The sequence below is a fragment of the Tamandua tetradactyla genome, chromosome 6 (genome assembly GCF_023851605.1).
Source record: "Tamandua tetradactyla isolate mTamTet1 chromosome 6, mTamTet1.pri, whole genome shotgun sequence".
Taxonomy (NCBI): domain Eukaryota; kingdom Metazoa; phylum Chordata; class Mammalia; order Pilosa; family Myrmecophagidae; genus Tamandua; species Tamandua tetradactyla.
The window spans coordinates 19,937,310-19,964,902 of NC_135332.1; the positions used below are offsets into that span (position 1 = coordinate 19,937,310).

At 51.9% G+C, this 27,593-nt stretch overlaps 1 protein-coding gene across 1 annotated transcript; it reads left to right on the forward strand.

The window, feature by feature from the left end:
- On the forward strand, positions 1-27,260 carry LOC143686579 (multidrug and toxin extrusion protein 2-like). Its single transcript, XM_077163256.1, has 18 exons — positions 1-120; positions 1,902-2,003; positions 2,477-2,554; positions 3,909-4,057; positions 4,522-4,564; positions 8,738-8,782; positions 9,010-9,107; positions 9,483-9,580; positions 10,274-10,387; positions 10,904-10,971; positions 11,768-11,876; positions 12,807-12,882; positions 13,283-13,352; positions 25,455-25,587; positions 25,674-25,768; positions 26,346-26,551; positions 26,665-26,961; positions 27,020-27,260. Exons 1-18 carry the CDS (start codon positions 1-3, stop codon positions 27,258-27,260), a joined length of 2,142 nt encoding a protein of 713 aa, XP_077019371.1.
- Positions 27,261-27,593: the final 333 nt, after the last annotated feature.

The window sequence follows — 27,593 nt, forward strand, 5'->3', positions numbered from 1 at the left end:
ATGGACGTTCTCCAGGAAGCAGCGTCCCCTGGCCCGGTGGGCTGCCCGGGCCCCCGCAGGCTGCTGCCCGCCGGCCTCGGGGCTGAGATGTGGGCGCTCCTCGTCCTCTCTGGACCCCTGGTGAGCAGGTGGTACTGGGGGGCAGGCGAGTGGGAGGGACACTGGGGGGCGGCCGCTGCCCAGACCCGGCCTGGGGTGGCTTGGATGGTTCCTGGGGTGGCAGCGGGACCCCCGAGGGGGTGGGGCCTGGCCTCAGGTGGAGGGTCCACAGGGACCCACAGGCCCTGCTGACGCCCGGGCCTGGAGGACCCTCAGCGGGGCGCTTACAGGGAAGAGGAGGTGCCTGTGCCCTAATCACAGAGAAGGGCAGACACGTGCTGCCCACAACACGGAGACGTCTGAGGAAGAAATTCACCGCTACTCCCGCTGCACAGACCCCCGTTGGTTAGGTTGCACTGTATTTCATGCCACTCTGTTTTCTGGTCTGTGGCCTGGGCACATTATTATTAAAGCAATCACCCCGTGGCCATGTCACACCTCTGGGAGAGCTGGCGGCCGGCCGGCTCCAGGCTCAGCTCTCCCGGGTGCGATGGTCCCCAGGCAGGGGGTACCAATGGGCCTGCCGGCTGGGAGGACAGGGCAGGGCAGAGCAGAGCTGCAGGACCCCTGCCAGCCCAATTCACGGGTCACCCACCCGGAGTGAACCTGCCAAAGCCCGTGCTTTTGTTTTAAAGTCGTCTTCTTTTTAGCTGCAATTTTATGGCGGTGCGCTCACACAGCATGCCATCCATCCAAAGGGCACAGTCATGGCTCACCGCCCCTCGCAGAACTGTCGTCTTCACCACAACCAACCACAAAACATTTTCATGACTGCAGGGGGAAAAAGAAAGCAAACCCAAACACCCCCCCACCTCCCAGCCCCCCATCACGGACCCTGAGCGTTGCGGTGGGACATCTGTTACTGTTGATGAAGGAATATTAAGATATTAATGTTAATTATAGTCCATAGTTCACAACAGGTGTGGTTTTCCCATATATCCCTCTTTTATTAAGCCCTTGTGATAATTTTGTCCATTTGTTCTAGTTCATGAAGGAATTTTTAAATATTTGTATAGTTAATCACGCTCATTGTCCACCACAAGATTTACTGAGTTATACAGTCTTAACCTCTGGTTTTCCTTCTGGTGACATGTATGACTCCAAATTTCCCCTATCAGTCTGTATTTCTTTTTTCAACCTCTTTTTAAATGGTTGACATGGTAGCACACAATTTCTCATTTTAACCACCAGGATGTGTACAGCTGACGCCACATTCCCAAGGCTGTGTCCCCAGCACCAGCACCCGGCTCCAAAACCTCCCCTCCACCCCAAACAGAAACTCTGGCCCCCTCGGCAAGAACTCGCTGTGCCCGCCCCCCAGCCCCCAGACTAGAGCAGCCCTAGTCTCCCTCCTGTCTGCACAGGTTTGCTTATTGTAAGTCCCTGCTTACCAGGGGGTCACACAGTATTTGTCCTTCTGCTTCTGGCTGTTCCGCTCAACACGATGTACTCAGACTCATCCATCCGTGGGACACGTGGCCCGGCCCTGCATTCCTTTTGACGGCCAAATAATATTCCAGGGCCTGGCCGTGCCGCATTGTGTCTGCCCATCGCGGGGCACGGATGCCTGTCCAGGGGCTCTGAGTGATTTGAGGCGCACTGCTCCGAGGATCCCAGAAACAGGAGGGCCCCCTCGGCACAGGGCTGGGGAGAGGGGGGCCTCAGGGACCAGCCCGGGGCTCTGCCAGGAGGACGAGCAGGACGGAGCTGGGCAAAGGGCAGGTCCGGCCGGGCAGCAGCAGGACCTCCCGGGGCCAGCGTGGCGGAGCCAGGGCAGCGACCTCACGTGGCACTGTGCGCAGTTCCTCTTCCAGGTGCTGAACTTCATGATCTTCGTGGTGAGCACGGTGTTCTGCGGGCACCTGGGCAAGGAGCAGCTGGCATCGGTGACGCTGGCAGTGGCCGTGAGTACCCGGTTGGCCCCGAGAAGGGGCGCCCCTTGCTTTCCCCTGGGGGGTGGATCTGGGTGGGGGGATGCCAGTGTGTGCCCCCAGCTGCAGTTCACGGATGGGACCCAAGGGCCACAGGTAGGGCCCACTCTTTCCGTCCAGCGTCTCGGGGCACGTGCAGGCAGAGCCAGGTTGGCACTGCCTTGGCTGCCCTCACCAGCCCTGGGCAGCCTCCCAAGGCCTGGCCTCCCCTGCACCCCCCTCCCGGCCTCCCCAGCTCCCCCCCTCCTGGCCTCCCTTGCACCACCCCCCGGCTCCCCCACCTCCCTGCAGCCTCCCCTGCACTGACCCCCCAGCCTCCCTTGCATTCCCCCCAACCCCAGCCTCCCCAGCTCCCCCCGGTTCACCTGGGCATCCTTGGTGCCCTCCCGGCACCCCCGGCCCCCCTCACCACACCTGACCCGCCGCTGTCTGCTCCCTCCTGCGAGCGCCTCCAGTTCATCAATGTCTGTGGGATTTCCGTGGGGCTCGGCTTGTCTTCGGCGTGCGACACCCTGATGTCCCAGGTAGGTGGGCCACCTAGATCTGCCAGAAACGGGCAGCTGCCCCTCTGTCCCCTCCCCGAGGAGCAAGGACAGGACTCGTCCCTCTGAGGGTCAGGCGGCACTGGCGACAGGAGGCAGGGAGAGAAGCAGGCCCCGGCCTAAGCCCAGTGGCGAGAACGCGGGACGCCCAGCCCGGGTGTCCTGCGTGGGCCCCGCGCCAGAGGCCGGGGACACACCTGGACCGCCCTGCCCCGAGGGGCCCACATTCCCGGGGGCTGCGGCAGCACTCCAGCAAGGAGGACGCAGCTCTCTGGGGGTCTTGGTTCCCCCGCTGCCTGCACAAGCGCTGCCAAGCAGGTGGCAAAGTGTCGTCCCGCAGTCCTGGAGGCTAGGAGCCCAGGGGAGGGTGTAGGCAGCCGCGCACCCTGGGCTGCAGGGTAGCACCCCTTGCCCCTCAGCCCTACTGGACCCCCCGCCCCTCCTGGCCCCACCCTGACTCCCCGTGGCCTCCTCTGACCCCCCCGGCCCCTCTTACCCACCCCCAGCCTCTCCTGGCCCCTCCTGTCCCCCCTGACACCCCTGGCCCCCCCTGACCACCCCTGGTCTCCCAAGGCCCCTCCTGGCTCCCCTTAGACCCCTCCTGGCTCCCTAGCCCCCCTTTGCCCCTCCTGGAACCCACCCGACTTCCCCTGGTCCCCCCTCTCCATCTGGTCACCCCTGAACCCTTCTGGTTCCCCCCCCCCAGGCCCCTCCTGGACCCCACCTGACTCCCCGTGGTCCCCCCTCTCCTTCTGGTTCCCCCTGAACCCCCTGGTTCCTCCCCAGCCCTTCCTGAACCCCATGACACCCCTTGGTACCCCCACTCCCCTGCTCTGGAGCCCCGCCGCCCCGGCCTCCTCCACCTTCACGGCCCGCCCCTGCCGTGGCACGTTCTTTCTAGGGACACCGGCTATCTGGGAGCGCCTCATCCTCACTGGTCACATCTTCACAGTCTCTGTCCCCATCAGTCCCACTCACTGGATGGGGTCAGGACGAGAACCGCCCTTCAGGGGGCACACAACCCAGCCCCATTCCCTGGGGTTCCGGCTTTGGGGTGGACCTGCCGGATGGAGCAGGACAGTGGCCAGCGCAGGGTTCCGGAGGTCCAGGCTGCGCTGCGGCGGGTCTGGGGGCCGAGGGGGAGGGCCGGGCGCCCAGGGGCGGGTGGCGGGGGCAGGGATGAGGCTGGCGCCCCGTGTCTTGCTGGGTCCCGCCCACTAACCCACCCGCCCCCACAAGACTCCACGCAGGGTCCCGGGGCCGGAGGCTGGCGCTGGGCAGGGGGCTGCGGGCGGGGTGGGGATGGGGGCACGGCCTGATCCGGGGCGTCCTGCAGAGCTTCGGCAGCCCCAACAAGAAGCACGTGGGGGTGATCCTGCAGCGGGGCGCGCTCAGCCTGCTGCTCTGCTGCTTCCCCTGCTGGGCGCTCTTCCTCAACGCCGAGCTCCTCCTGCGGCTCTTCGGGCAGGACCCGGCCGTGTCCAGGTACCGCTCGGCCCCTGCCGGGGGATGGGGGGCGCTTCCCTGGGTCCCATGCAGCAGGCACGGGCAGCCTCGATGTAGGGAGAATCCGGGGGCTTGCATGGGTGTCGCACGTAGTGGGCGCTCCACACGTGCGTTTTGGAGACGTGCAGCGTGCGCCGCTGTGCAGTCCGCAAAGGGAGAAGGACTGAGCCCTGTCAGGTGGAGGACACACGGCCAGGACCCAGGACGGACTGGAGCCTGGCCTAGTTCACTGTGCAGAGCGAACGCCTCCTGGGCCGCTCCTTCCGCGGGGCGCTGCTTTCTGGCCCCACGCGCCACTTGCTCCCCCGCCCCCCGAGGCCGCTGGTGGGTGGGTGCCAGCCCCTCCCAGCAGAACTGCTGTTTGCCCTTGTCCCGGCCGAGGTCCCCGGAGCCCGCGGGCCCTGCGCTCCTCGGCTGCAGCCTGGCCGCTTCTCCTCCTGCAGGCTCACCCAGGACTACGTGACGGTTTTCATCCCGACGCTGCCGGTGAGTGCCCGGGTCCGGGCAACGCTGCGCGGCTGCTGCCCGCGGGATGCGCGCCTTGCGCCTCGCCCGGCGGGGGGACAGCTGCCAAAAGGCAGGAGAACAGGAGCTAGGATCCTAATCGTTGCCAGCGGAATTTCTGAGCGAAATGGCATGGTGTTTTTCTGATTAGAAAACCGTTTATTGGAGAAAATTTGGAAAGCCTAGGAAGGAAAATGTCACCACCCAGCGAGAACATGTGCTAACATGTTGTTTCAGTTTGTTAAAACTATTTAATTGCTGAGGAAATGCTACCTCTTCTTTTTTTATTATTATTATTTATTTTAAAATACTTTCAAACTTAAATGCTACTAACCCAATATAGAGAACTCCAACATACCCCTATATCCTCAGATACCAGGATGTACTATTTTAATATTTTGCCACATTTGCCATATCATTCTTTCTATCTATCCATCTAACCATCTATTGATCCATCCATTCGTCAGCCACTCAGTTTTTCAGTCCATTTTCTGGACACTGTAGTGTAGAGTGTACGCATCATGCTTCTTTTCTTGGGGGTGGGAGGTTACAATTCCACAATTTTAGGTTTTTCCTTCTAGCTGCTCCAAGATCGCGAAGGCTAAAAGAAATATCAGTATGATTCAGCACTCATACTCATCTGTTAAACTCTTCACTTTCTGTATAACTCCACCATCACCTTTGATCTTTCCCCCACTCTTTAGGAGTGTCGGCTATGGCCAGTCTAACTTGTCCATGTTGGAAGGGGCTGTCTCTAATATGGGGTAGGGAGATGGAACTATCTGATGTTCTGGAGAGGCTGGGCTCTCTGTATTTCAGGACATCTCTGGTCCAGGGACTCATCTGGTGGTTGTAGGTCTCTGGAAAGTTACCCTAGTGTGTGGAATCTTCTATATTGCCCCAGGTAATTTTTCTTTAGAATTGTCTGGAATGGCTTTGGTTGGGGTTTGGCGGGTGATGATACATAGCAATGTCTAACTGAAGCTTGTGTGTGAGTGACCTCCAGAGTAGCCTCTCGACTCTGCTGGAGTTCTCTCAGTCACTGATGCCTTATTTGTTCCACTTCCTTTTCCCCTTTCGGTCAGGATGGCATTGCGTCATTAGCATTGCTATAAAGCTTACTGTCCATACCCCAATTTTTCATATGTCTCAATAACATCCTTTGAGCCGTCTCTCTTCCCTTGTTAGATTCCATCCAGGATTCACACATTGCATTTAATCATCATTGTCTTTGTAAGGTGCTCTTTCTTGTTCACTGTGGAATATATAAACTTTCCCACCTCAGCCACTCCTAGGCATTCCACATTTGCAATGTTGTGGTGCCCTCACCATCTTCCATGACTAACTCTTTCCCTTCTCCCCAAACAGAAACCAGACATCTTTATTTCGTCATTCAGCCTTAATCTACTGTCCAGTGTCCTTTCCTTTTGACCTACAGAGCTCTCTTTAGCATCTCCTGTAGGCCCGGTCTAGTAATGATGAGCTCCCTCAGCTTTTGTTTATCTGGTACCATCTTAATGTCACCAACATTTTTGAAAGATGGTTTTGCCAGATACAGAATACTTGGTTGGCAATTCTTTGCTTTCAGCACTGCTGAACCTCCATGATTTCCGATGAGAAATACGTACTTAACCTTACTGGGGCTCCTTTGTACATGATATATTTCTCTTTGTTGCTTTGTGTTCAGCTATTGTTTTCCTGACTTCCTTTTTTGTTTTGTTTTGTTTTTGCATGGGCAGGCACCGGGAATTGAACCCAGGTCTCTGGCATCGCAGGCGAGAACTCTCCTTCCTTTAGTGTTTTTATCCATGTTTTCCTTCATCTCTTTGAGCATGTTTAGGACGATTTTTAAAAAGTCTCTGTCTGGTATGTCCCAGGTCTCCTCCTCCTCCTCACTGATGGTTTGTAATGCTTTAATCTTCTCCTTTGCCTGCACCATTGCTTTCTGGTTCTTTGTATGTTTTGTAATCTTTTGTTGAAACCTGGACATTTCGATATTACACTTTTCCTTGAAGACTGACCTGTGTGCGTGCTGTCCTTCAGGGTTTATCCATACGATGAGTTTCAAAAATGGTTCAAGGCCAGAGCTCCGACTTCCTGATCCTTTCTGTGCGTGTGTCTTATCTTAGGAATGCAGATGTTTACATAGATAGAGATGCCCCCCTCCCCCCAGGAATCAGCTTCCTCATGGCCCTGGACACTCACTGTCTGTCCTACTTTGCGCAGTCCCTTGCCTCAGGCAGCCATGACGTGACCGCTTCCCCAGGGCATTCCGTGCAAGAGCTCTTTGAGCTGCTGCTACCTGCAGGCCAAGTTCTGGGATGTGGCGTCGGTGACAGGTGTCCTGCTTCAGTCCCTCAGGCCACCACGAGACTGGGCGGCACACACATGGCTGGAGTGTGTGCCCAAAAGCCGCTCTGCTCCCTCTGGACCGGGGCCAGGGATCCGCACTGGGGCTTGGGGTGGCCGTATGCCAAAGGGGTAAGGTGGAGGGGCCGGGCCCAGGAAGTGCACAAGAGACCCAACTGCTTTCAGGTCCCCTTTTTCTCCATTTGGCTGCAACCCTTCAGTTGTTTCATGGAGCTCTGGGAGAGATGTTTCTGCAGTTCCTGCTGGTTGTTGAAGGCTCCTGGGTGGGGACGGAACCCTGACGCGTCTCCTTCACCTTCCTGGTCAGGGCAGGGCCTGTATTTTCTTTGAAGCCTTTTACAGTCTTTATTTTTACATTTAGGACTTTAATCCATTGAACTTAAATTTTGCTAGTACCAATGACTGAGTGCTCTCTCCTTTCCCTGTTAATTTATTAAATACTAAATTAATAAGCAGGGCATGCATTTGGCTCGGGTTCCCTGGCTTTCTGATCTCGCCCAGTGATCTGGATCTCACATGGAAGCCAGCACCACACGGCTTGATCTGTTGCTGTCTGAGCTCAAGCTGATCTCTTGCCTGATTGTGTCCGGATGGCCCCGCCAGCCTGAGTTAATTTTCTGATCTCCCAGGAGCAGCAACCCTTGAGTCTCCGTGGCACCAGGGAGCAAAGTTCTCGAGGAAGCTGGGAAGGGGAAGCATCAGGCTAAATACAGGGGGCTCCCAAACCACCTGCTTGTCTGAAAGGCCAGTGCCCTGGCCTCTTTGGGGCCCAGCCAGAGACAGAGTCCCCTGAACATGGAAAGCACCTGAGAGCTCTGGCCTTTCTCCACAGCCTTCCCAAACCGGGTCGGCTCCCTCTAAACCAGGCGTGGGCATTTCCAACGAAGCCGCTGGCATCTCCAAGCAGAGCCCTTGGGGCGCTGGGCCAGTGGAACATCTCCTATAAAGATAACGCATCTCCTTTGTCCAAAAAAAATTCATTGTGAAATTTAACCACTAATGTGGATGGCGGGGATGACTAATTCTCTCACACAATGCTTGCCTCACACTTGGAATACTCGCTGTGTCAGATGCCATGTTGTAAGAACTTTGCAATATTGATTTTGCATAAGGAGATACACCCCCCCCACACACACATACACACACATGCACTGTTATTGTCCCCACTTTACAGATGGGAAATGGAGGCTCAGAGAAGTTAAGTAACTTGCCCGAGACCCCACAGCTCGTAAAGGCAGGGCCAGGACTTAAGTCGGGGTCCGGCCTCTGCACCCTGCACAGGATGGAAGGCCCGGGGCAGGGGCCCGACAGAGGAGAGGGAAAGCAGGGATGGAGCCCCCCACCGGGGTCCTGAACCTCCTCTGTTTTCTTGCCTGAGTTCACCCAGAGCCCTGGTGGTGGTGGTGGTGGGGGGCAGCCTGGGGAAGGGGCCCCTCCTCTAAGCCAGAGCCCTGGGGCAGCCTGCCGTGGGAGGGCGGGACTGGGGAGGGGCAGGGAGGCGGCTGGGGGCCCTGCCAGCCTCTGCCTCTTGCTCACACGGGCTGGGACCTGAAATGTCCTCGCTCAGAGTCGGCCCTGCCCGCCTGCCTATTGCCACAGCAGAGCCGGGGGACCCCAGGCGCCTCCCCCACCACGGGCGGGGCCGGCATCCACACCCTGGGGCTGCAGGTACACCAGCCTCACCTGTGCGGCCCACAGATCCTGGGGAGGAAAGAGCTGTGATGCTGGTCTAGGGCTTTGCTTTTTTTTTTCTTTTTGATTGCTTTTGCTTTGCACTTTATACAGGTCATTTTTCTTTACGGCTTGCTGGCAAAGTATCTGCAAAATCAGGTATGGGTTCCTGGCTAGAGGGCACCCCTTCCCCACCCCCTCCCCAGCACACAGCCCTGGCTGCCCAGTGCCTTGGACCTGACTCCAGCCCGGGAAGAAGGGACGCCTGGGAGCTCTGCCTCCCGCTCCACCCTCCGGGGCCAGCTGGGGGCGCATCCCGAGCCGAGGGGCCCTGAGGAGCCCCGAGGAGCTGCGTGTCCCCCAGGGGCCGCGTTTCTGCCTTTCAGGCCATCGTCTGGCCCCAGGTCCTCAGCGGGGTGGTGGGCAACTGCATCAACGGCCTGGCCAACTATGTCCTGGTCTCCGTGCTGGGCCTGGGGGTCAGGTGAGAGGCCCCGCCCGGGCGCCGGGGCTGGGAGGGCCTGGCCAGGGAGTACCACCCGCTGAGCCCCCTTGCCCCCAGGTCCAGATGTGGGGGGACCATGGGGAAGTGGGGGCCTGCTGCGGCCCCGGGCTCCAAGAATGCCGCCTAGCACCCCTGCTGTGGCCGAGGCAGGTGGGGGAGAGCCGCCCCCGTGGAGCAGATGGGGAGGGGCCACTTGTCGCCCGCCCCCCCCAGGCCCCGACACTGTAGAGATGAGGGGCTTCGTAGAGCTGTGCCCTTCCGGCCTGGGGGCTACCGCGGGCCCCAGGAGGTGCGGCGGGCCCAGGGTGGGCACAGCGGGTGTCAGCCACAGGCCCGCGCCCCCTCCTTCCCCAGGGGCTCTGCTTATGCCAGCGCCATCTCCCAGTTCCTGCAGACCGCCTTCCTCCTTCTCTACATTGTGCTGAAGAAGCTGCACCTGGAGACGTGGGCAGGTGCCAGGGCCGCCCGGTGGGGGTGGGGGTGCTGGGGAGGGACCCTGCTGGGGCGCCACCGCTCGGCTTCATTGCAGCCCCCCACGCCCCTCACCCCACCCCCCATCCCTCACCCCCAGGGCCCAGGACCTGGAAAGGTTGATGGGTACTCCGGGGTGGTCCGGGCTGCCCCCACCTGTGCTCCCTGCCATGCCTGGGCTTGGTGGCCCCGGGGATGAGACAGACCACTGGGGGCCCAGGCCTGGCTCCCGACCTGCCCCCAGGCCCCGGTTCCGAGCCCTCTGGCCTCTGTGGGACATCGCTCCTCCCAAGGCACACTTAGGGACCAGCCAGCACCAGGGATGGGAGCCCCCTGTCAGCACCCCCAGAGGAGGCAGTGTGGGGACTCGAGCCCAGAGGGCGTGAGGGAGTCAGCCAGGGGCCCTGGGGCCGCGGGCCAGAGTGGGGGGCCATTGCCCCTTCCTGAGCCCATGTGGCCCCAGGCTCTCTGTGTCCTGTTTCTGCCCCCCTCTCCCCCCACCCCCATGACCCTCAGGACCGGCTGGCACTCCCCCTGCAAACTGCTACGTGCCTGGGCCTGCTGACCCCAGAAATTTCCTTCTGGAGAGCACCATGGGCTGAGGGCCCCCGGCAGTGGGTGAGCCTGGGTGGGGGGTGGGGGGCTGCTGCTCAGCTCTGGGGCCTCTGTCGCAGGCTGGTCCCTGGAGTGCCTGCAGGACTGGGGCCCCTTCTTCTCCCTGGCCGTCCCCAGCATGCTGATGCTGTGTGTGGAGTGGTGGGCCTACGAGATCGGCAGCTTCCTCATGGGTACGCGAGGGGTTCCGGGCGGCCTGTGTCTTGGGCAGCGGCCTGTGCCTGTCCCTCAGGCCTGGTCCTGGGGCGCCCCATGAAAAGTCTGCTGCGTCCTGAGGGAGTGAGGTGCAGGCAGCGGGTGTGAGCCTGTGGGCACGTGGGGCTCAGCCACTCTGCCAGCGCTCCCACACCGGGCCAGGCGGCCCTCAAGCCAGAGTGCCCGGCCTGCGGGGGCCCCCGGAGCTCAGCCCCCAGGCCCTGCCCCCACTCGCAGAGGCGAAGACTGAGCCCCCAAATGAGCTCACATCACCCGAGCCCGGGGCACTGGGACTGGGGAAATTCCACCTGAACCACTGGCCAGGACATTCCCGGCAGGCCCCAGGGGAAGGCTGTGTCGCCAGCATGCCCTTCCGAGGCTGGGAAGCAGCTGGTCAAAGCAGTCTCCGGCTTATCGCCCGGCCGGGCCAGCAGGGGTGTGGCCAGGTCCCGCCCGGAGGACCCTCGGCACCCACTGCCCTGCCTCCCCCCCAGGCCTGCTCAGTGTGGTGGACCTCTCAGTCCAGGCTGTCATCTACGAGGTGGCCTCGGTGACCTACATGGTGAGGGTCCTGGGCGGGAGGGGGTCGAAACCACGGCCCACACCGGGGGCTCATATTTAATTCACACAATGTTAGGAATTTTTAAATTACCCAATTCATTTAAAACTTGGGAGATTTTGCATCGTAATCTGGATTACGGGCACTGGGACTCTGTGGCGCCACAGGCCTCCCCGTGGGCCTCAGAGACAGTGTGCCCCCCCACAGCCCCCCACGCCTCCCGACACAGGTGCAGCCCTCCTCCCTTCCCGTGACCCCTGTCACTCAGGCAGGGCCTCGGGGTGCCTGGGGCTTAGCCTGTGACTTCTTCTTTAAGGGAGGGAGTCACAAAAATCTATGCTTACACAGCCAATTTATATGGGGAGTCTCACTTTTATGAATGACGGCCGCAGGATTTTTCTTTTTCTTGCAGTGCATGTTTTTAGTACACTTAAGACCACATTCACCTCTGAAATCCACTTACTCCCGTGCGGCGCAACCCTCTGGTGTCAGCCGTAGGGCAGCCCTCCTGCGGTGTCTCCCAGGGGAGGATGGCGCGGGGCTGGCGAGGGAGTGATCCCAGGGGCCGCTCGGGTCCCTCTGTTCCACCTCCCAACCCCAGACCGCTCGTCCTGCCTCCAGCGACACCGCGCCTCTCCCCGTGGGCTGCTCCTTCGGTCCCCACCTGCGTCCCAGCTCTCCTCTCTGGGCCAGGCGGGTGGGCAGCTCCACCCCTCGCTCGGGCGCTTTAGGCCTGAGGCCCCACCTGCCCCGGGGCTGGAGGTAGCCACCGCTGGCACTGTCTTCTTTCTGATCCCAGATCCCCTTGGGGCTCAGCATGGCCGTGTGTGTCCGAGTGGGGACAGCTCTGGGGGCCGCAGACACGGCGCAAGCAAAGCTGTCGGCCAGCTCCAGCGTGCTCTGTACAGGTGGGTGGGAGCCCTCTCCTGGGGGGGCCTGGGAAAGTTGGGGCAATTGAGCCCAGGGCCCGGGCCAGAGGAGAACCTGTACCTGGGAAGCCAGGTTGCCCATGGGACATTGCAGGAGAGCCAACTGGGACGCCTTTCCCGGGGGCTGTCTCCCCTGTCCGACCCCGAGCAGCCCCTGCTGTGGGGAGGCGACCGCTTCCCCCACAGAGCTGGGCCCCAGAATGGAGCAGCAAATGTCCCTCCTGTCTTGTCCCTACCCTACTCTTTCCCTGCTGCTGGGACTCCTGGAATCTGCTGGGACCAGCCTGTCAGTTTGGCTTTCCTCACTTCCCTGGGATAAAACTGATTTTTTGGACTGTGGTCTCCACACCCCCTCCCCACCCCCCGCTTCTCCTTGTGGGTGCCTGGGGGCTATCTGCAAGCGTGCCTTCCTGCCACGCCCGTGAGCTCGGGACTCGCCCATCCCACCCATGGAAATGAACCAATCTGTGTCCCCTAACATCACAACTCCGCTTTCTGAGACCGATGGACCCAGAAAAGCTCCTCTGTGTAAAGCGGTGCCTCTGGAGCTCTGCGCTGCCTCAGCAACCACATCGGAGGCACTGCTGCCACACCGGTTACTGGGCCCCACTCAGTAGGTGTCTGGGTCAGTGAATTGGAGATGAGGTCTAAGACGTCCACCCTTCTAACTAGTTACTCCATGGAGCTGATGCTGCTGGTCCAGTAAAGGCATTTTCTGTGCTCTCCTTCCTGGGTGATGGCAAAACAGAATCGTAATCCAACCAGATGGCTCCAGCCCACGGGACGTCAGACCCCGCAAGCAAAGGCTCCCCAGGGTGGGCTCAGGAGTGGCCTCGCGGTGACCGTGGGTCGGCCTCTTACCTGATTCAAGTTGGGTCCTGCCAATGCTGCTCCTTCTGTCTCTCCCAGTTGGCATTTCCCTGGTGGTGGCTGCCCTGTTGAGCATCCTGCGAAGCAAACTGGGGTACATTTTTACCAATGATGAGTAAGTAATCGGTTTCCTAACGTCCTCATGGAAAAAGCTGGTCCTCCGACACCTGGGATAGTGCTGGCTCGGGGGGCCCTAAGGAGGCGGGCCCAGCACGGGCTCACAGTCTCAGAGAAGGACGTCAACCTGCGGTTGCCCATGGGGGGCTCCCCCACTCTCCAGCCGCGCCCTGTCCGCCACCCCTTGGTCGCCCATAGACAAGATGTTAATTTGAAAGCGCGTCTTTCTCATGTAGCCCGTAGACTCCCAGGAGACCCAGGGCTGGGCGGGGGTCCGTTCTGCTGGCATGGGGGAGCTGCCTGTTGTGGGGAGAGACCAGAAGGCACATCGTTGGCTCTCTGCGGGCACACCTGTGCCTTCATGTCTGAATGGCCATCCTTTCCCATCTTTTCTCCAGACAAGTCATTGCCCTGGTGAACGAAGTCTTGCTGATTTACATCTTCTTTCAACTATTTGAAGCCATCTGTGTGAGTACATGGGGGTCCATGTCCATTTGCCCTCCCCCAGACCTCATAGGGCAGCTGTGAGAATGAATGGGTTAATCACGTAAAGGGTTAACTGTACAGTGCAAGCTGAAAGTATCTGCTGCTGTGAGTTCTGTTATTCTTCAGAGCACTGGCTCCCCTCCGCTGCAATCCCAACAACCCAGCACAGAGTACTGACTAGCAAAAACTGACAAGAGGGACCTGTGTAAAACCGAGAGCCTATTTCTTGCTGACTCCTTAAGAGCTGGGGCTGTGCCCAACCCCCAGACTTCTCACAGCAGCCACACCCAGCTGTCAGAGCGAGGTACACTTCCCAAAGGGAACCACAACCCAGGCTGCAGGGGGACGTGGGTTTTCTGCTCATTTGACCACTGAAGTGCAGGCTCACAAGCAAATTGGAATGATGTGATTTCTAAAAGCAAGACATTAAAAAAAGGACAGCAGTGAAATCTCACTTTATAAGCGAATTCGAAAGCAGGGAACTCCTGCTTTATATCTGGAGTTTGTGAGTTCTTCGGGCACGGCTCCCCTTGTATAAAACTCAACAGCTCCTTCCAGGACGTACCCTTAATTAGCAAAACCTGCATTCTAGGACCTTCCTGGCCTGGGGGAAAAACCTGAGTGGGGTATCAATCAACTCATTAAAAAAAGAAAGTAACTGGTTGATAGAAATTGTATTTATGGAGGTTTTCTCCAAAGGACTCCATGTACTCCTTCCAGTTCTCTGAGCAGTCTAGGATTGGCCTTTTTATCGAGCTGGACAATTAGAAAGCAACGTTTTTGGACCACATGTTCTTAGCATCAGCATAGCTGCTTTCTCGGGGCTGTGTTTTGGTCTCATCTCCCCAGCTTTCATCAAGGAGCATGAAAAGAAACCACTTTATAGAATGCATTATTGCACTTGTCATAGAATATTGTGAAGGACGCTATACGTGTTTTCTCTCTCTGACTCCCTGAAGCAACACCTGAGAAATTCCTTTTGTAGTAAGGGGCTGGAAATAGCTTTGCTTGGTCAAGGAATGAAGGTGCCAGCTCACTTCAGCTCCCAGGAGACTGAGTGGGTGGGGCCTTAAGGCTTTGCATCTGAATGCTAATAGATGTGTGTGTGTCTATTTCTGAACCTTCAGTTCTGTTCCAGCCACCCATTTGTTTATTTTGAGTCTAAAGAACTCACACTGTTTTGATACTGTCACTTTGTAATACAATTTAAAATTGGGAAGTGTGAGTCCTCCAACCATATTCTTCTTTTTCAGAATTGCTTTGGCTGTTGGGGGCCCCTGGCATTCCATATAAATTTGAGGCTTGGTTTTTCCATTTCTGCAGGAAAATAAAGGCTGCCGGAATTTTAATAGGGATTACATTAAATTTGTGTATTGCTTTGGGTAATACTGACATATTAACAATGTTAGTTCTTCCAATCCATGAACATGGGATGTCTTGCCATTTACTTAAGGATTCCTTAATTTCTTTCAGCAGTGTTTTGTTTTCAGTATATAAATCTTTTGTATACTTAATTAAATTTATTCCTAGATATTTTATTATTTTAGGTGCTATTGTAAATGGAATTTTCTTAATTTCTTCTTTGGACTGTTCATTGCTAGTGTGTAGGAAGCCTGAATTTTTTCAATAATGAATTTTTGCTGAATTCATTAATGAGCTCTAATAGTTTTTTTTGTGGATTTCTTTGGGCTTTCTAAATATAAGATCATGTCACCTGCAAAGAGAGATAGTTGTACTTCTTCCTTTCCAATTCAGATGCCGATTATTTCCTTTTCTTGCCTAATTGTTTGGCAAGAATATCTATTACAATATTGAAAAGCAGTGGTGAAAGTAGCCATCCTTGTCTTGTTCCTGATTTTAAGGGGAAAACTTTCAATCTTTCACCATTGTGTATGATGTTAGCTGTGGTTTTCTTTCATAAATGGCCTTTACAATGTTGAGAAAGTTCCCTTCTATTCCTACTTTTCTGAGTGTTTTTATCAAGAAAGGGTGCAGGTATTTTTGGAAAAAGCTCAGAGCTAACACAGACAGATATGTTCGGAGATGTAGAAAGAAAGCACACCCAGGGATGCTGTTTGAACTCAGAAGCCAGAGAGAAAGCCAATGGACATCACCATGTGCCTTCCCACAGGAAAGAGAAACCCTTGACACCTCTGACCTTTCTTGAGTCAAGGTATCTTTCTCTGGATGCCTTAGTTTGGACATTTTAGGGCCTTAGAATTGTAAACTTGAAACTTAATAAATTTCCATACATATATTTATAAAAGGGTGCTGGATTTTGTTGAATAATGTCTTTTCTGCAACTATTGAGATAATCATGTGGTTATTTTTTTCTTCATTCTATTTATGTAGTGTATTACATTAGTTAATTTTCAAATGTTGAACCACCCTTGCATTTCTGGGATGAATCCCACTTGGTTAGGATGTATAACCTTCTTTGTTTGTTTGCATGGGCAGGCACTGGGAATCGAACCTGGGTCTCTGGCATGGCAGGCAAGAACTCTGCCTGCTGAGCCACTGTGGCCCGCCCTATAATCTTTTTTTATATGCCATTGGATTTGGTTTCCAGTCTTTTTTTAAGGAATTTTGCATTCTATATTTATAAGGGAAATTGGTCTGTGGTTTTCTTTTCTCGTGATGTCATTACCAGGCTTTTGTACCAGAGCAGTGCTGGCCCCACAGAATGAATTACGAAGTGTTCCCTCCTCTTCAGTTCTTTGGAAAATCTGAGAAGGATTAATTCTCTAGTAGAATTTGCATCTGCAGCCACCTGTTCCTGGACTGTTCTTTGGTGGAAGGCTTTTGATTATTGATTTAATCTCTGTACTTGTTGATGTTTTTATTTCTTTTTGAGTTGATATGAGCAATTATATTTCTGGGAATTTTTCTATTCTGGATTATCTAGTTTGTTAGCATATAGTTATTCATAATTTTCTCTTATGATCCTTTTTATTTCTGTAAGGTCAGTAGTGATATTACCATTTCCTTTCTGATTTTAATTATTTGCATCTTTTCTCTTTGTCTGTATAACTGAAAGTTTGTCAATTTAATTTTTAACTTTTAAAATTTATTGTCTACTCCCTCAATTTTTTCTATTCTCTATTTCATTTATTTCTACTCTAATCTTCTGCTAACTTTGGGTTTACTTTGCCCTTATTTTTTCAGTTCCTTAAGATGTAAAGTTAGGTTGTTAATTTGAGATACTTCTTTTTTAATATAGGCATTCACAGCTATAAAATTCCCTCAGAGCACCACTTTTACTGCATTCCACAAATTTTGGTATATTGTGTCTTTGTTTTCATTGACCTCTAATCTAAGTATTTTCTAATTTTTCTTTTAATTTGTCCTTTAAACCACTGGTTGTTTAAAGGGTGCTTTTTAACTTCCACATATTTGTAAATTTTCCAGTTTTCCTTCTGGGACTGATTTCCAGCTTCATTCCACTGCAGTGAGAGTGGTTACTTTTTATGATTTCAATATTTTCAAATTTATTGAGACTTCTCTTGTGCCCTAGCAAGTGGCCTATCCTAGAGAATGATCGGTGTGTGCTTGAAAAGAAAGTTTATCCTGTTGTTGCTGGGTGAAGTGTTTTATATACATATATATATACAATATATATTATATATATATATATGAAGTGTTTTATATATATATAGATATGTCAGTTAGATCTATTTATTTTATAGTGTTGTTTAGGTCCTCTACTTCCTTCTTGATCGTCTATTTAGATGTTCTATCCAGTGTTGAGAGTGTTGTATTGAAATCTCCAACTATTACTGTAGAACTATTTCTCCCTTCAATTTCATTAGTTTGCTCCCTCTATTTTGGTGCATATATGTTTATAATTGCTAAACATTCCTGTTGAATTGACCCTTTTATCAATATATAGTGTCCTTGTCTCTTGCAACATTTTTTTAAAGTACATTTTGTCTGATATTAGTGTAGCCACCTCTGCTCACTTTGACTACTATTTGCATGAAATATATTTTCCATATTTTCACTTTCCACCAATTTGTAGAGCATATAGTTGGGCCACGTTTATTTATCCATTGTGCATTTTGATTGGAAAATTTTATCATTTACATACAGGGAAATTACTGATCAGGCAAGATTTACTTCTGCCATTTTGCTAGTAGTTTAAGTTTCATACCTTTTCAATCCCTCCTTTCCTCCGTTATTGCCTTCCTTTTTATTTAGATGATCTTTATAATGAGCCATTGTTAATCAGTTATCCTTTTCTTTTGTGTAGACTTTTTAGATATTTTCTTTATGGTTACCATGGGATTCCATTTATATGCTAAATGTATTTCTATTACAATTTAGTTTGTGTTGATTCCAATTTGACTTAAATAGCCTACACTTACAGTACCTCTATCTCTACATTTCTCCCTTTAAGGTTGTTCATGTCACAGATTACATCTTCATGCACTATTGTCCAGTAACAGATATTTACACTTTTTTATGCATTTGAATTTTCTTCCTTATAAGAAATAAAAGACAGCATTATAAATGCAAAGTGAAACAATACTAGCATATATATTTATCCATCTTTTTACCTACACCAGGGATCTTTATTTCTTCATCTAGCCTGAAGATACTGCCTAGTGTCCTTTCCTTCAACTGGTGAAAGCATTTTCCTTTAGCATTTCCTTTGTAAGGCAGGGCTAGGGGTAATGAACTCCCTCAGTTTTTGCTTGTTGAGAAATGTCTTAATTATTACCCTCATTTTTGAAGGACAACTTTGCTAGGCATTATTATTCTTGGGTAATGGTGTTTTACTTTCAGCAGTTTAAATAGGTCCTTCTATTGCCTTTGGGTCGCCATGGTTTCTACTGGATATTAATTCTCTTAAGGATCCCTTTTATGGGACATGTCGCTTCTCTCTTGATGTTTTTAAGAGTCTGTCTTTATCCTCAGCCCTCGGACAATTTGAGCACAAGGCGTCTCAGTGTAGATCTGTTCAGGGGCATCCTGCTTGGTGTCCACTGAGTTTCTTGGATTTCCATAGTTATATCTTTCATCACATTTTTTTTTGCAATTGTCGCTTCAAATATTTTTTCTGGTCTTTCACCTCTCTTATTCTGGCAGCCCTGTGAGGCACATGTCGTTATGCTTCTTTATGCCCCACAGGTTCCTTAGGCTCTATTCTTTATTTATTTTTGTTCTTTTTTCTTTCTGCTTCTTGACCTGGATGATTTCAATTGTTTTGTCTTTGAGTTCATGGCTATTCTCTCCTGCCTCCCCTTATCTACTCTTGAATCTCTTACTGAATTTTTCATTTCAGTTATTGTATTTTTTAGAATTCAGAATTGGGTTCTTCTTTATAATTTCTATCGCATTGCTGAAATTCCCATTTTCTTCATATATTTTTTTCCCGATTTCCTTTAGTTTTTGTCCATGTCTTCCTTTAGTTCACTGATCCTGTTAGTTCGAGTGGTTCTATGATCTTTGGTTAGTAATTCTAGAGACTGTTCTTCCCCTAGAATAATTTCTGTTGAATTTCTTCTCATCCTGTTACTGGGCCATACTTTCCTGCTTTCTAGTATGCTGCACAATTTTTGTTGTTGTTGAGAACTGGACATTCTGAGTATTATGTTGTGGTCACTCTGGAAATCTAATTCTTCCATTCTTCAGTCTGCCTGACTGAGAACCAGGAAGATTTTAAAAAGGAAGGAAATAAAGAGAGAATAGGGGAAGAAAAGAGAAGAAGAAAATTGCTAATAGAATAGTACCCCTCTCCCACAAAACAAGCAAAGAAGAAACGATAAAGTGCATTGCTTTCCAAGTCTTGTTATGAGCCAGTGGGAAGCTAGAAGTTGTTGCTTCTGAGACCAAAACCTAGGCCAGAATCCCTGCTGGTCCTTGAGGGATCCATCAGATGCAAAAATATAAAACAGAGAAACAGAAAAACCAACCAAAAATAAGAGAAAGAGGTGCTTAGGCTCTTTATGTCCCTATAGACGCTGGTGTAAGGTCAGATGTTGCTGATTCTGAGGGAAACTGGGACTCAATAGGCTGTGCTGGGCCCTCAGGGATCCACCAGACTCAACAACACGATAAAGAGAAAGGAGAAACTCAGCCAATGAAAAGTACACTGGGCCTTAAAATCCTGGCAGGGGCTGGTGTGAGGCCAGAAGCCAGGGCAGCGGGAGAGCTGAGACTAAGCCAGGGTCCGTGGCATGCCCGCAGGGGTTGGCCAAACAGGAAAGCAATGACCACACCGGCTCTCTCAGTCAGGATGGATGCTGAAGGGAGGCCAGACGGACATGCCATGGCCTGAGGGCCCAACTGTGGCCCGCTTCCATGCTGGACCTTGACCCTCAACCCGAACTTTCAGAGGAGAGGTTGCCTCTGCCGCCCCAGGCCTCAGCTGGGCTTTGCAGGGGCCAGGACCATGGTGCTGTCACCGGTTCGTGCTTTCACTCACAGGAGGTGAACTTCTGGCAGCCCCCGGCGACCTCCGCCCTCCTGCAGCTGTTCGGAATATCCACTCTGGTTGCCAGGTTACCAGCTTGACAACTCCAGTCTCTTTTCCAGCTGTTTCATTTTTCTAGTGGTGGCAGCAACTTGTAAAACTACCTCCTCCACCATTTTATTGATCTCATTTTTATTTTATTTTTTACAGTTTTATTGGGGCATAATTTACATTACCCTAAATGTCAGGCATTTTAAGTATACAACTCAATTACTTTTAATAAATTCAGAGTTGTGCTATAATTGCCACAGTCCAGTTTAAAAATATTTCTATCACCCTAAAATATTTCCTAAAGCAATCAATTTGTGCTTCCATCCCAAGTGCCAGGCAACCACTGATATGTTTTCTGTCATTATGAGTTTGCCTTGTCTGTACATTTCATATAAATGGAATAACACACTATGTAGTTTCTTGTGACTTTCTTTCACTTAGCATAGGGTTTTTGAGTTTTATCCCTGCTGTAGCATGAATTGTAATGTCATTTCTAGAATTTTCCTATTTTGTTATTTCATATAAGTTTATCATACAGTATCTGTCCCATTGAGCCTGACATTTCACTCAACATGATGTCTTCACCGTTTATCCATGTTGTAACATGCATCAGAACTTCATTCTTTTTATGGCTGAAAAATACACCATCAGATTATATACCGTACTTTATTTATCCAGCCACCCGTAGATGGACACTTGGGTTGTTTCCCTTTTGGCTGTTGGGGACAGTACTGCTATAAATATTGGTGTATTCATTGTGGTTTTTAAATTTTATTTATTTATTATTATTATTGTTAGAGAAGTTGTAGGTTTACAAAAAAAAAACATGCATAAAATAGAGTTCCTATATATTACACTATTATTAACACCTTGCATTAGTGTGGTATATTTGTCACAATTTATAAAATAGCATTTTTGTAATTGTACTATTAACTGTAGTCCATTGTTTACAGTAGGACTCACTGGGTTATACAGTCAAATGTTTCTTTTTTAATTGTGGTTTTAATGTGCATTTTTCTAATACTAATCACTAATATCAATCCCATTTTCATGTGCTTATTATCCATTCATGGGTGTTCTTCAGAGAAATGTTTATTCACATCTTTCGCCCATTTGAAAATTGGATAGCTTATTACTGAGTTTTAAGAGTACTTTATATATTCTAGATATAAGTCCTTCATGAGATATACGATTTGTAAGTCCAGCTTGTGCTTTGTCTTTTCATTTTCTTAACTGTAACTTTCAAGCTCCAGAAGTTTTCACTTTTAATGTAATCCAGAATCTCTTTTTTTTTAAGGCTCCTGCTTTTGTTGTCATAGCGAAGATCTTTTTGCCTGACCCAAGGTCATGAAGGTTATCTCTTAAAATTATTCCCCCTCCTACAGGTTTTAGTTTGCTAAACCTGCTAGAATGCAATATGCCAGAAATGGCACAACTTCTATAAAGCAGATTTATTATGTTACAAGTTTACAGTTCTGAGGCCATGAAAATGTCCAAATTAAGGCACCAACCGGAACACGTGGCTGGTATCTGCTGGTCCCTTGCTCCTGGGCTCTGTTGCTTTCAGCCTCTGCTCCTGTGGGAATTCCTCACTTTGCTTCTCTAGGGCTGGCTTTCATCTCCTGGCTTCCCTTGGCTCTCTCCAGGTTCTGGTTTGCTTAGCATCCCATGGGACGTCACATGGCGACGTCTACCAGGCCCTGTATCTCCACACATCTGGGTCTTGTATTGGCTTTGTTCCTTCTGCTCTCCAAGAGTCTGCAGCTGAGGTTTTTCCAAAATGTTTCCCCTTTTAAAGGACTCTAGTAAGATAAGTCACATCTCCATCCACTCAAAAGGTCACATCCACAGTTGGGTGTGTCACAGCTCCATGGAAGTAATCTAACCAAAACTCAGTTGTGTCACATCTAACAATAGAAACAATCCAATATAAAAATTTCCCACACTAAACAATAGGTGTGGCCCCAGAAGACTGGTTCAGGATTAAAAACATGACTTTTCTGGGGTATATGATAGTTTTGAACTGACACAAGGTTTTATAGTTTTAGCATTTACAGATTTACGTTTTGAGATAAGGGTCTAAGTTCATTTTTTTTTTTTTGCTGCATATGGATATTCAATTGTCCCAGCACCATCTGTTAAAAGGCTACCCTCTCCCAGTGGATTTTCAAAAATCAATTGGCCATAAACGTAGTGGTTTATTTCTGGATTCACAATTCTGTTCCATCGATCCATACGTCTGTCCTTATTGCCTATTCCTACACTATTGTGATTACTGTAGCTTTATAGTGAGTTTTGAATTCAGTTAGTGTGACTACTCCAAGTTTATTTTTTTTCCCTCCTAATCACTTTGGCTCTTTTAGGTCTTTTGCATTTCCGTATGAATTTTTGAATCAGCTTGTCAAATTCTACCAAAAAGTCTGCTGGGATTTTGATAAAGATTTTGCTGAGTCCGTAGATCAACCTGGGAGAACCATCATCTTAACACTAGATTGAGGCTTTTATGGGCTGTCTCTTCAATTATTTAAATCTTCTTTAATTTATGTCACTGATTTTTTTTGTAGTTTTCAGTGGACAAATCTTGCACTTTTTTTGTTAAATTTATCCCATACTATCTTGTGCTTTTTTCTGGTGTTTAGTTTTCCAGCTGCTAAAACTGATACCAGGCAACGGGTTGGCTTAAACAATGGGAATTTGCTGGCGCATGATGTTGAGGCTAAGAGAAGTCCAGATCGAGGTGTCAGGAGGGCGATGCTTTCCCCCGAAGACTGTGGTTTGCTGCTGGCAGTCGTTGGGTCTTGGCTTTTCTACCACATGGCAGTGCCCATGGTGTGTCCTCCTTTCTCTTCCACATTCAGCTGACTCCAGCGTTTGGCTGCTCCCCATGGCTTTCTCCTCTCCGGCCTCCTATAAGATTAAGATCCATACTGATCCAAGTTGGGTCTCATCTTAACTGACGTAAACTCATCAAAAGGTCTGACTTACAAGGATTTTGCCCACAGGGATGGATGGATTATGATCAAGAACGTGCTGTCTGGTAGTACATAGCTCCAGGCCACCAACACATGCAAATCTGAATGGAACTGTTTCCTTAACTTCACTTTTGGATTGTTCGTTGTATAAAAATAACAATTAATTTTTGCATTTGATCTTTTATATACTGATGTTTTATCTTGTGACCTTGTTAAACTCATCTATTAGTTCTAGATTTTGTGGCTACCGTATGATTTCCACGTGTTTATGATCATGTCATCTGTGAATAAAGACATTTTATTTCTTCCTTTTCCAATCTGATTAGAACTTCCAGTATGATGTTGAATAGAAATGGCAAGAGCATACATCTATACCTTCTTCCTGGAGTTAGAGGGAAGCAGTCAATCTGTCAGCATTAAATACATTCTTATCTATAGTATTTTCATAAATGCCCTATATCAGGATGAGGAAGAGCCCTTCTATTCCTGGGTGTTGGAATTTATTGAATGCTTTTTCTGCATCTATTGAGGTCATCATGTTTTTTGTCCTTTATCCTATTAAAATGGTATGTTCCATTAATTGTTTCAGATGTTATACTTTACTTCCATGGTGTCTTTTTTTATACATTGCTGCTTTCGGTTTGCCCATGTTTTGTTAAATATTTTGTGTCTACGTTCATGAGGGAAATTGGTCTGTAATTTTTATATTTTTTTCCTTGTGGTATCTTGGTCTGACTTGGGTAACATGATAATACTGGCCTCATAGAATGAGTTGGGACATGTTCTCTTCCTCTCCCACTCTCTGAAAGAGTTTGTGAAGGATTGGCATTGTTTCTGCTTTATGTAGTTGATACAATTCATGGCTGAAGTCATTGGGTCTGGCCTTTTCTTTGACAGCAGACTTTAAATTATTAATTCAATTGATTTGTTACAGTCCTCGGATTTTCTATTTTGTTGCTGAATGAGGTTTGGTAGATTGTGTCTGTATTAAGTTCCTAGGGCAGTCATAACAAAGTACCACAGCTGGATGGCCTCAAACAGCAGGAAATTTTGTCTCTGGAGGCTAAAAGACTGAAATCAGAATTTCAGCAGAGCTATTCCCCCTCTGAAAGCAGGAGAGGATTCTTTCTTGCCTCTTCCTGGCTTCTGGACATTCACTGGCCATCCTTGGCTGCATCTGCCACACTTCAGGGTCTCCCTCCCCTTTCACGTGGCCACCTCCTGTCTGTCCTCCCTTCTTAGGACACAGGTCAGAATAGATTAAGGGCCCAACCCGCTGCAGCAGGACCTCATCAGAATTTGTCTCATTCCAATCGCAATGCCCTTATTTGGAAATAAGGTGTCAGATGACATGTTAAGGTGCTGGGAATTAGGACTTAAGCATATCTTTTTTTTTTTTGAAGGGCACAAGTCGACTCATAAAGCATCTTTCTGGGAATATATCCACTTCATCTCAGTTTTCTAATTTGTGGGCATAAAGCAGTGTTATCTTCCTGGTCAGCAGTCGTGTCCCGTTTCATTCCTAATTTTTGTAATTTGGGCCTTCACTCTTTTTCACTTGGTCTAACGAAAGGTTTGTCAATGTTGTTGCTTTTATCAAAGATGTAGCTTTTGGTTCCAGTTATTTTCCTCTCTTGTTTTTCAGTGGTCTATTCCAGTGAGCTCCTCTCTAGGGCTTCCATCCTTCTGCTTGACTGAAGTACGGTCTTTTCTTCTTGTCTAATTTCTTTAGAAGCCTAGGCGATTGACTTGAGGACTTCCATCTGGTTTGGCATGCAAAGCTGCACATTTCCCTCTAAGCTTGCAGTTCTGTAGCTCATTAGATCTGGGATCAGGCTGGGGTAACTGGATTAAAAAAAAGAAAGTTTCTTTTTCCAGAATTCTTCCCAGGTGGGCATGATCACAGCAAGGGCTCGGGGCAGGGTCCGCCTGTCTCAGCAGGAAGAGAGAGCACCTCTCCTTGCCACCTGGGGTAGGCAGGACAGTGGTCCCCAAAGATGCCAACACCTTAACCCCTGGAGCCTGTGTCTGGCACCTCACGTGGCAGAAGGACTTTGCAGATCTGAGATGAGATCATCTCACCAGAAGGCTCCTCATGAGAGAAAGAGGGAGGCTGGGGGTCAGATCCGAGGCTGCCCTGCTGCGAAAGCAGAGGCTGCAGCAATGCTATTTGCCATGGGGGGCCAGAGAAGGCAGCGGCCACCGGAAGCTGGGAAACCAAAAGAGGGAGCCGATTCTCCCCTCCAGCCCCCGGAAGGCACCCTGCCCTTGGTTTTAGCCCAGTGGGACTCATTTTGGACATCTGACCCCCAGAACGAAGTGTAAAGCAATAAGTTTGCGTTATGTCACTAACTGCTCCAGCAGCAGAAAGAAACTAAAGCCTCCTGTCTCCACCCTAAGACGTTGGTCTTGGGATGGTGACCGGCCACCACCTTCACCTTTCCTCTCCCGGACTGGGGTCCAGGAGCTGGGTGGGAAGCACAGCTACATTTGGGGAAAGCTGGGCAAGTGACCTGGCGTCTCTGTGACTCAGTCTCCTTATGGAAGGGGGCTGAGAGCACGTGTCCCAGGGCTGTAAGGATGCAGGGGGCCACGTTCAGGGTGTCTCCCGCTGCCAGCGCGTGGCCCGGCCCTCTCTCCTGGCAGTGTGTGCACAGCGGCGTGCTGAGGGGCACCGGGAAGCAGGCCTTCGGGGCCGTGGTGAACGCCGTCATGTACTACGTCGTCGGCCTCCCCCTGGGCGCCGTGCTGACCTTCGTGCTCGGGATGAGGACCGTGGGTATGAGCTCCGAGCGACCGGGGGGGGGGGGGGGGGGGGGGGGGCGCAAGGTGGGGGCCAGGCTCTCACGCCGCCCATCCCCGCAGGCCTGTGGCTGGGCATGCTGGCCTGTGTCCTCCTGGCGGCTGCCACGCTCGTGGCCTACACCGCCCGGATGGACTGGAAGTTGGCTGCAGAGCAGGTGAGGGGTCGGCCCGCGGCCTGTAGGACACCCACTGCCAGAGGCGTCTGAGCACCCCAGGATGCTGGGGCGGGGGTGGGGGCGTACCACAGGGGGCCCCAGCACCTCAACACCTCCTCCCGTGGGTCTGAGGGGACCCGGGGCACCGGGGGAAGGAGGCACACCCTGCGACCACAGGGCAGCACAGCCCCGGCCCCTGCCTCGGCTGGGCCCGCCCCAGACCAAACCAAAGCCCAGAGCGCCCAGAGCAGGTGTGGGCTTGGGAAGAGGGGATCAGGTCACCCCGCCCGCCCTCCCCTAGGATGAGCTGTTTAAGCAGGGCAGGGGAACATTTGCTTTTTAGACACAGCTCGGCCTGAAGGCGGAGGGTTCTCTCGAATTCCTAGCGCGGAGGGTCTTGCTTTTTTGGCATGTGGATCAAGTCACCCGGGCACCCTAAAGGACACGGGGCACACGTGGCTTTGGCCAGTTTAAACACCCTTGAAGCTGCTGCTGAGTCCTGCCTTAGCCTATCCGACTGGAAGGGGGCGGGCAGGGCGGGGAGCCGCGGGCTGAGGGGCTGCACGCTCTTCCTTAGGCCCAGAGGCACGCGGGCCTGCAGCCAGGCAGGCTGGAGGGCAGCGGCCCGGGGGCCTACGAGGCGCATGGCTCCCCAGGTAAGGCCTCCCGGCCCCGCTCAGGCCACGCCCACATGCCAGCCCAAGCCCTGCGCGTCCCTGCCCAGGCTGCCCCAGCCCATTTCCTTCGCCTCCTGACTGCGAGGCCTGAGCGCCAGGAAGGCGGGTGCAGGCCCTGCCCTGCGTGGCATTTCCCCACCGCCCCGGCCCTGGGGACAGCGAGGTTTGGTCCAAGGATGGGGTTCAGGCTCAGAGCCCCCCCCCCGGCTGTGGGCCTAGCGGGGAGCACGGGTCCCTTCTCACGCCGCCCCGCAGAGGTGGCACTGTGTCCCCGCAGGCCACACCCACGGCTGCCGCAGCGGCGAGGCCGGGTGTGCCTGCCCAAGGAACGCATCCTCTCCCGGGCTCTCCAAGCGTCATGGGGGAACCCGTAAGGCACGTTCAGCAGAGTTTCGCATGCCCCGAGGTCGCGCACAGACTGTCCAGCCTGGCCGCATCTCGGCATCAGCTCAGCAGGACCCTCCTCGGCGTCGTCCTCGCCGGCCTCTGCGTGTACAGCAGGCAAGGCCGGCAGAGGTGACCTAGCGTCAGGCGCACAGGTGCTTGTCGCCGCCGAGGCCTGCGCTCTGCCCAGCCCCACTTCTTCTGCAGTGGCCTGGAGCGGCGCGCCCGGCGTCACGCTGACGGCGTTCTCAAGGCCGGAGAGGCCAGCTGAGCCCTCCAGGGCTCCCGAAGCAGCAGCCCTCGGCCCCTTGGCCCCCGGCCACTCCCTCTCGGCGACACAGCTGGCCCTGCGCCGGGGGGCTGCACTGGGGGCGGCGGCGGCCACGCTGGCGGCGGGACTGGCCACCAGGGCTCTGACCGCCAGGCACTAGCACGGGGGCCCAGGGCACAGCGATGGCTGGAGCGCCGCCCCCGCCCCGCAGGAAGTCCACATGGGATGGAGCAGGGCGACGCCCGGGAGCAGCCCTTAAAAGACAGAACTTCAGTGGGGACCGGCAGTCCTGCGGTGGTCAGATACTCTTTTCCTTGCTGACTGGGGCAGCTCTTCAGGAGACCTCGGAGCACGCTGGGATTGCTACTGTGGCTCCACAACGCGAAGGCTTCCCACTGGAGAGCTCACATCCAAGAGAAACAGCAAAAACCCGTTTCCTGACAGTTACACATTTCCGAGGCAGTGGGCTGCCCGTGTGTTCTTGGAGCCTTTG

What these genes read in the sequence shown, in the direction of transcription:
- LOC143686579 (XM_077163256.1), top strand. Translation starts at nt 1, where the DNA reads ATGGACGTTCTCCAGGAAGCAGCGTCCCCTGGCCCGGTGGGCTGCCCG. An exon ending in AACTATTTGAAGCCATCTGT is followed by an intron (nt 13,353 to 25,454) that starts GTGAGTACATGG and finishes CTCTCCTGGCAG; the next exon opens with TGTGTGCACAGCGGCGTGCT. An exon ending in AGCAGGCAAGGCCGGCAGAG is followed by an intron (nt 26,962 to 27,019) that starts GTGACCTAGCGT and finishes CGCTCTGCCCAG; the next exon opens with CCCCACTTCTTCTGCAGTGG.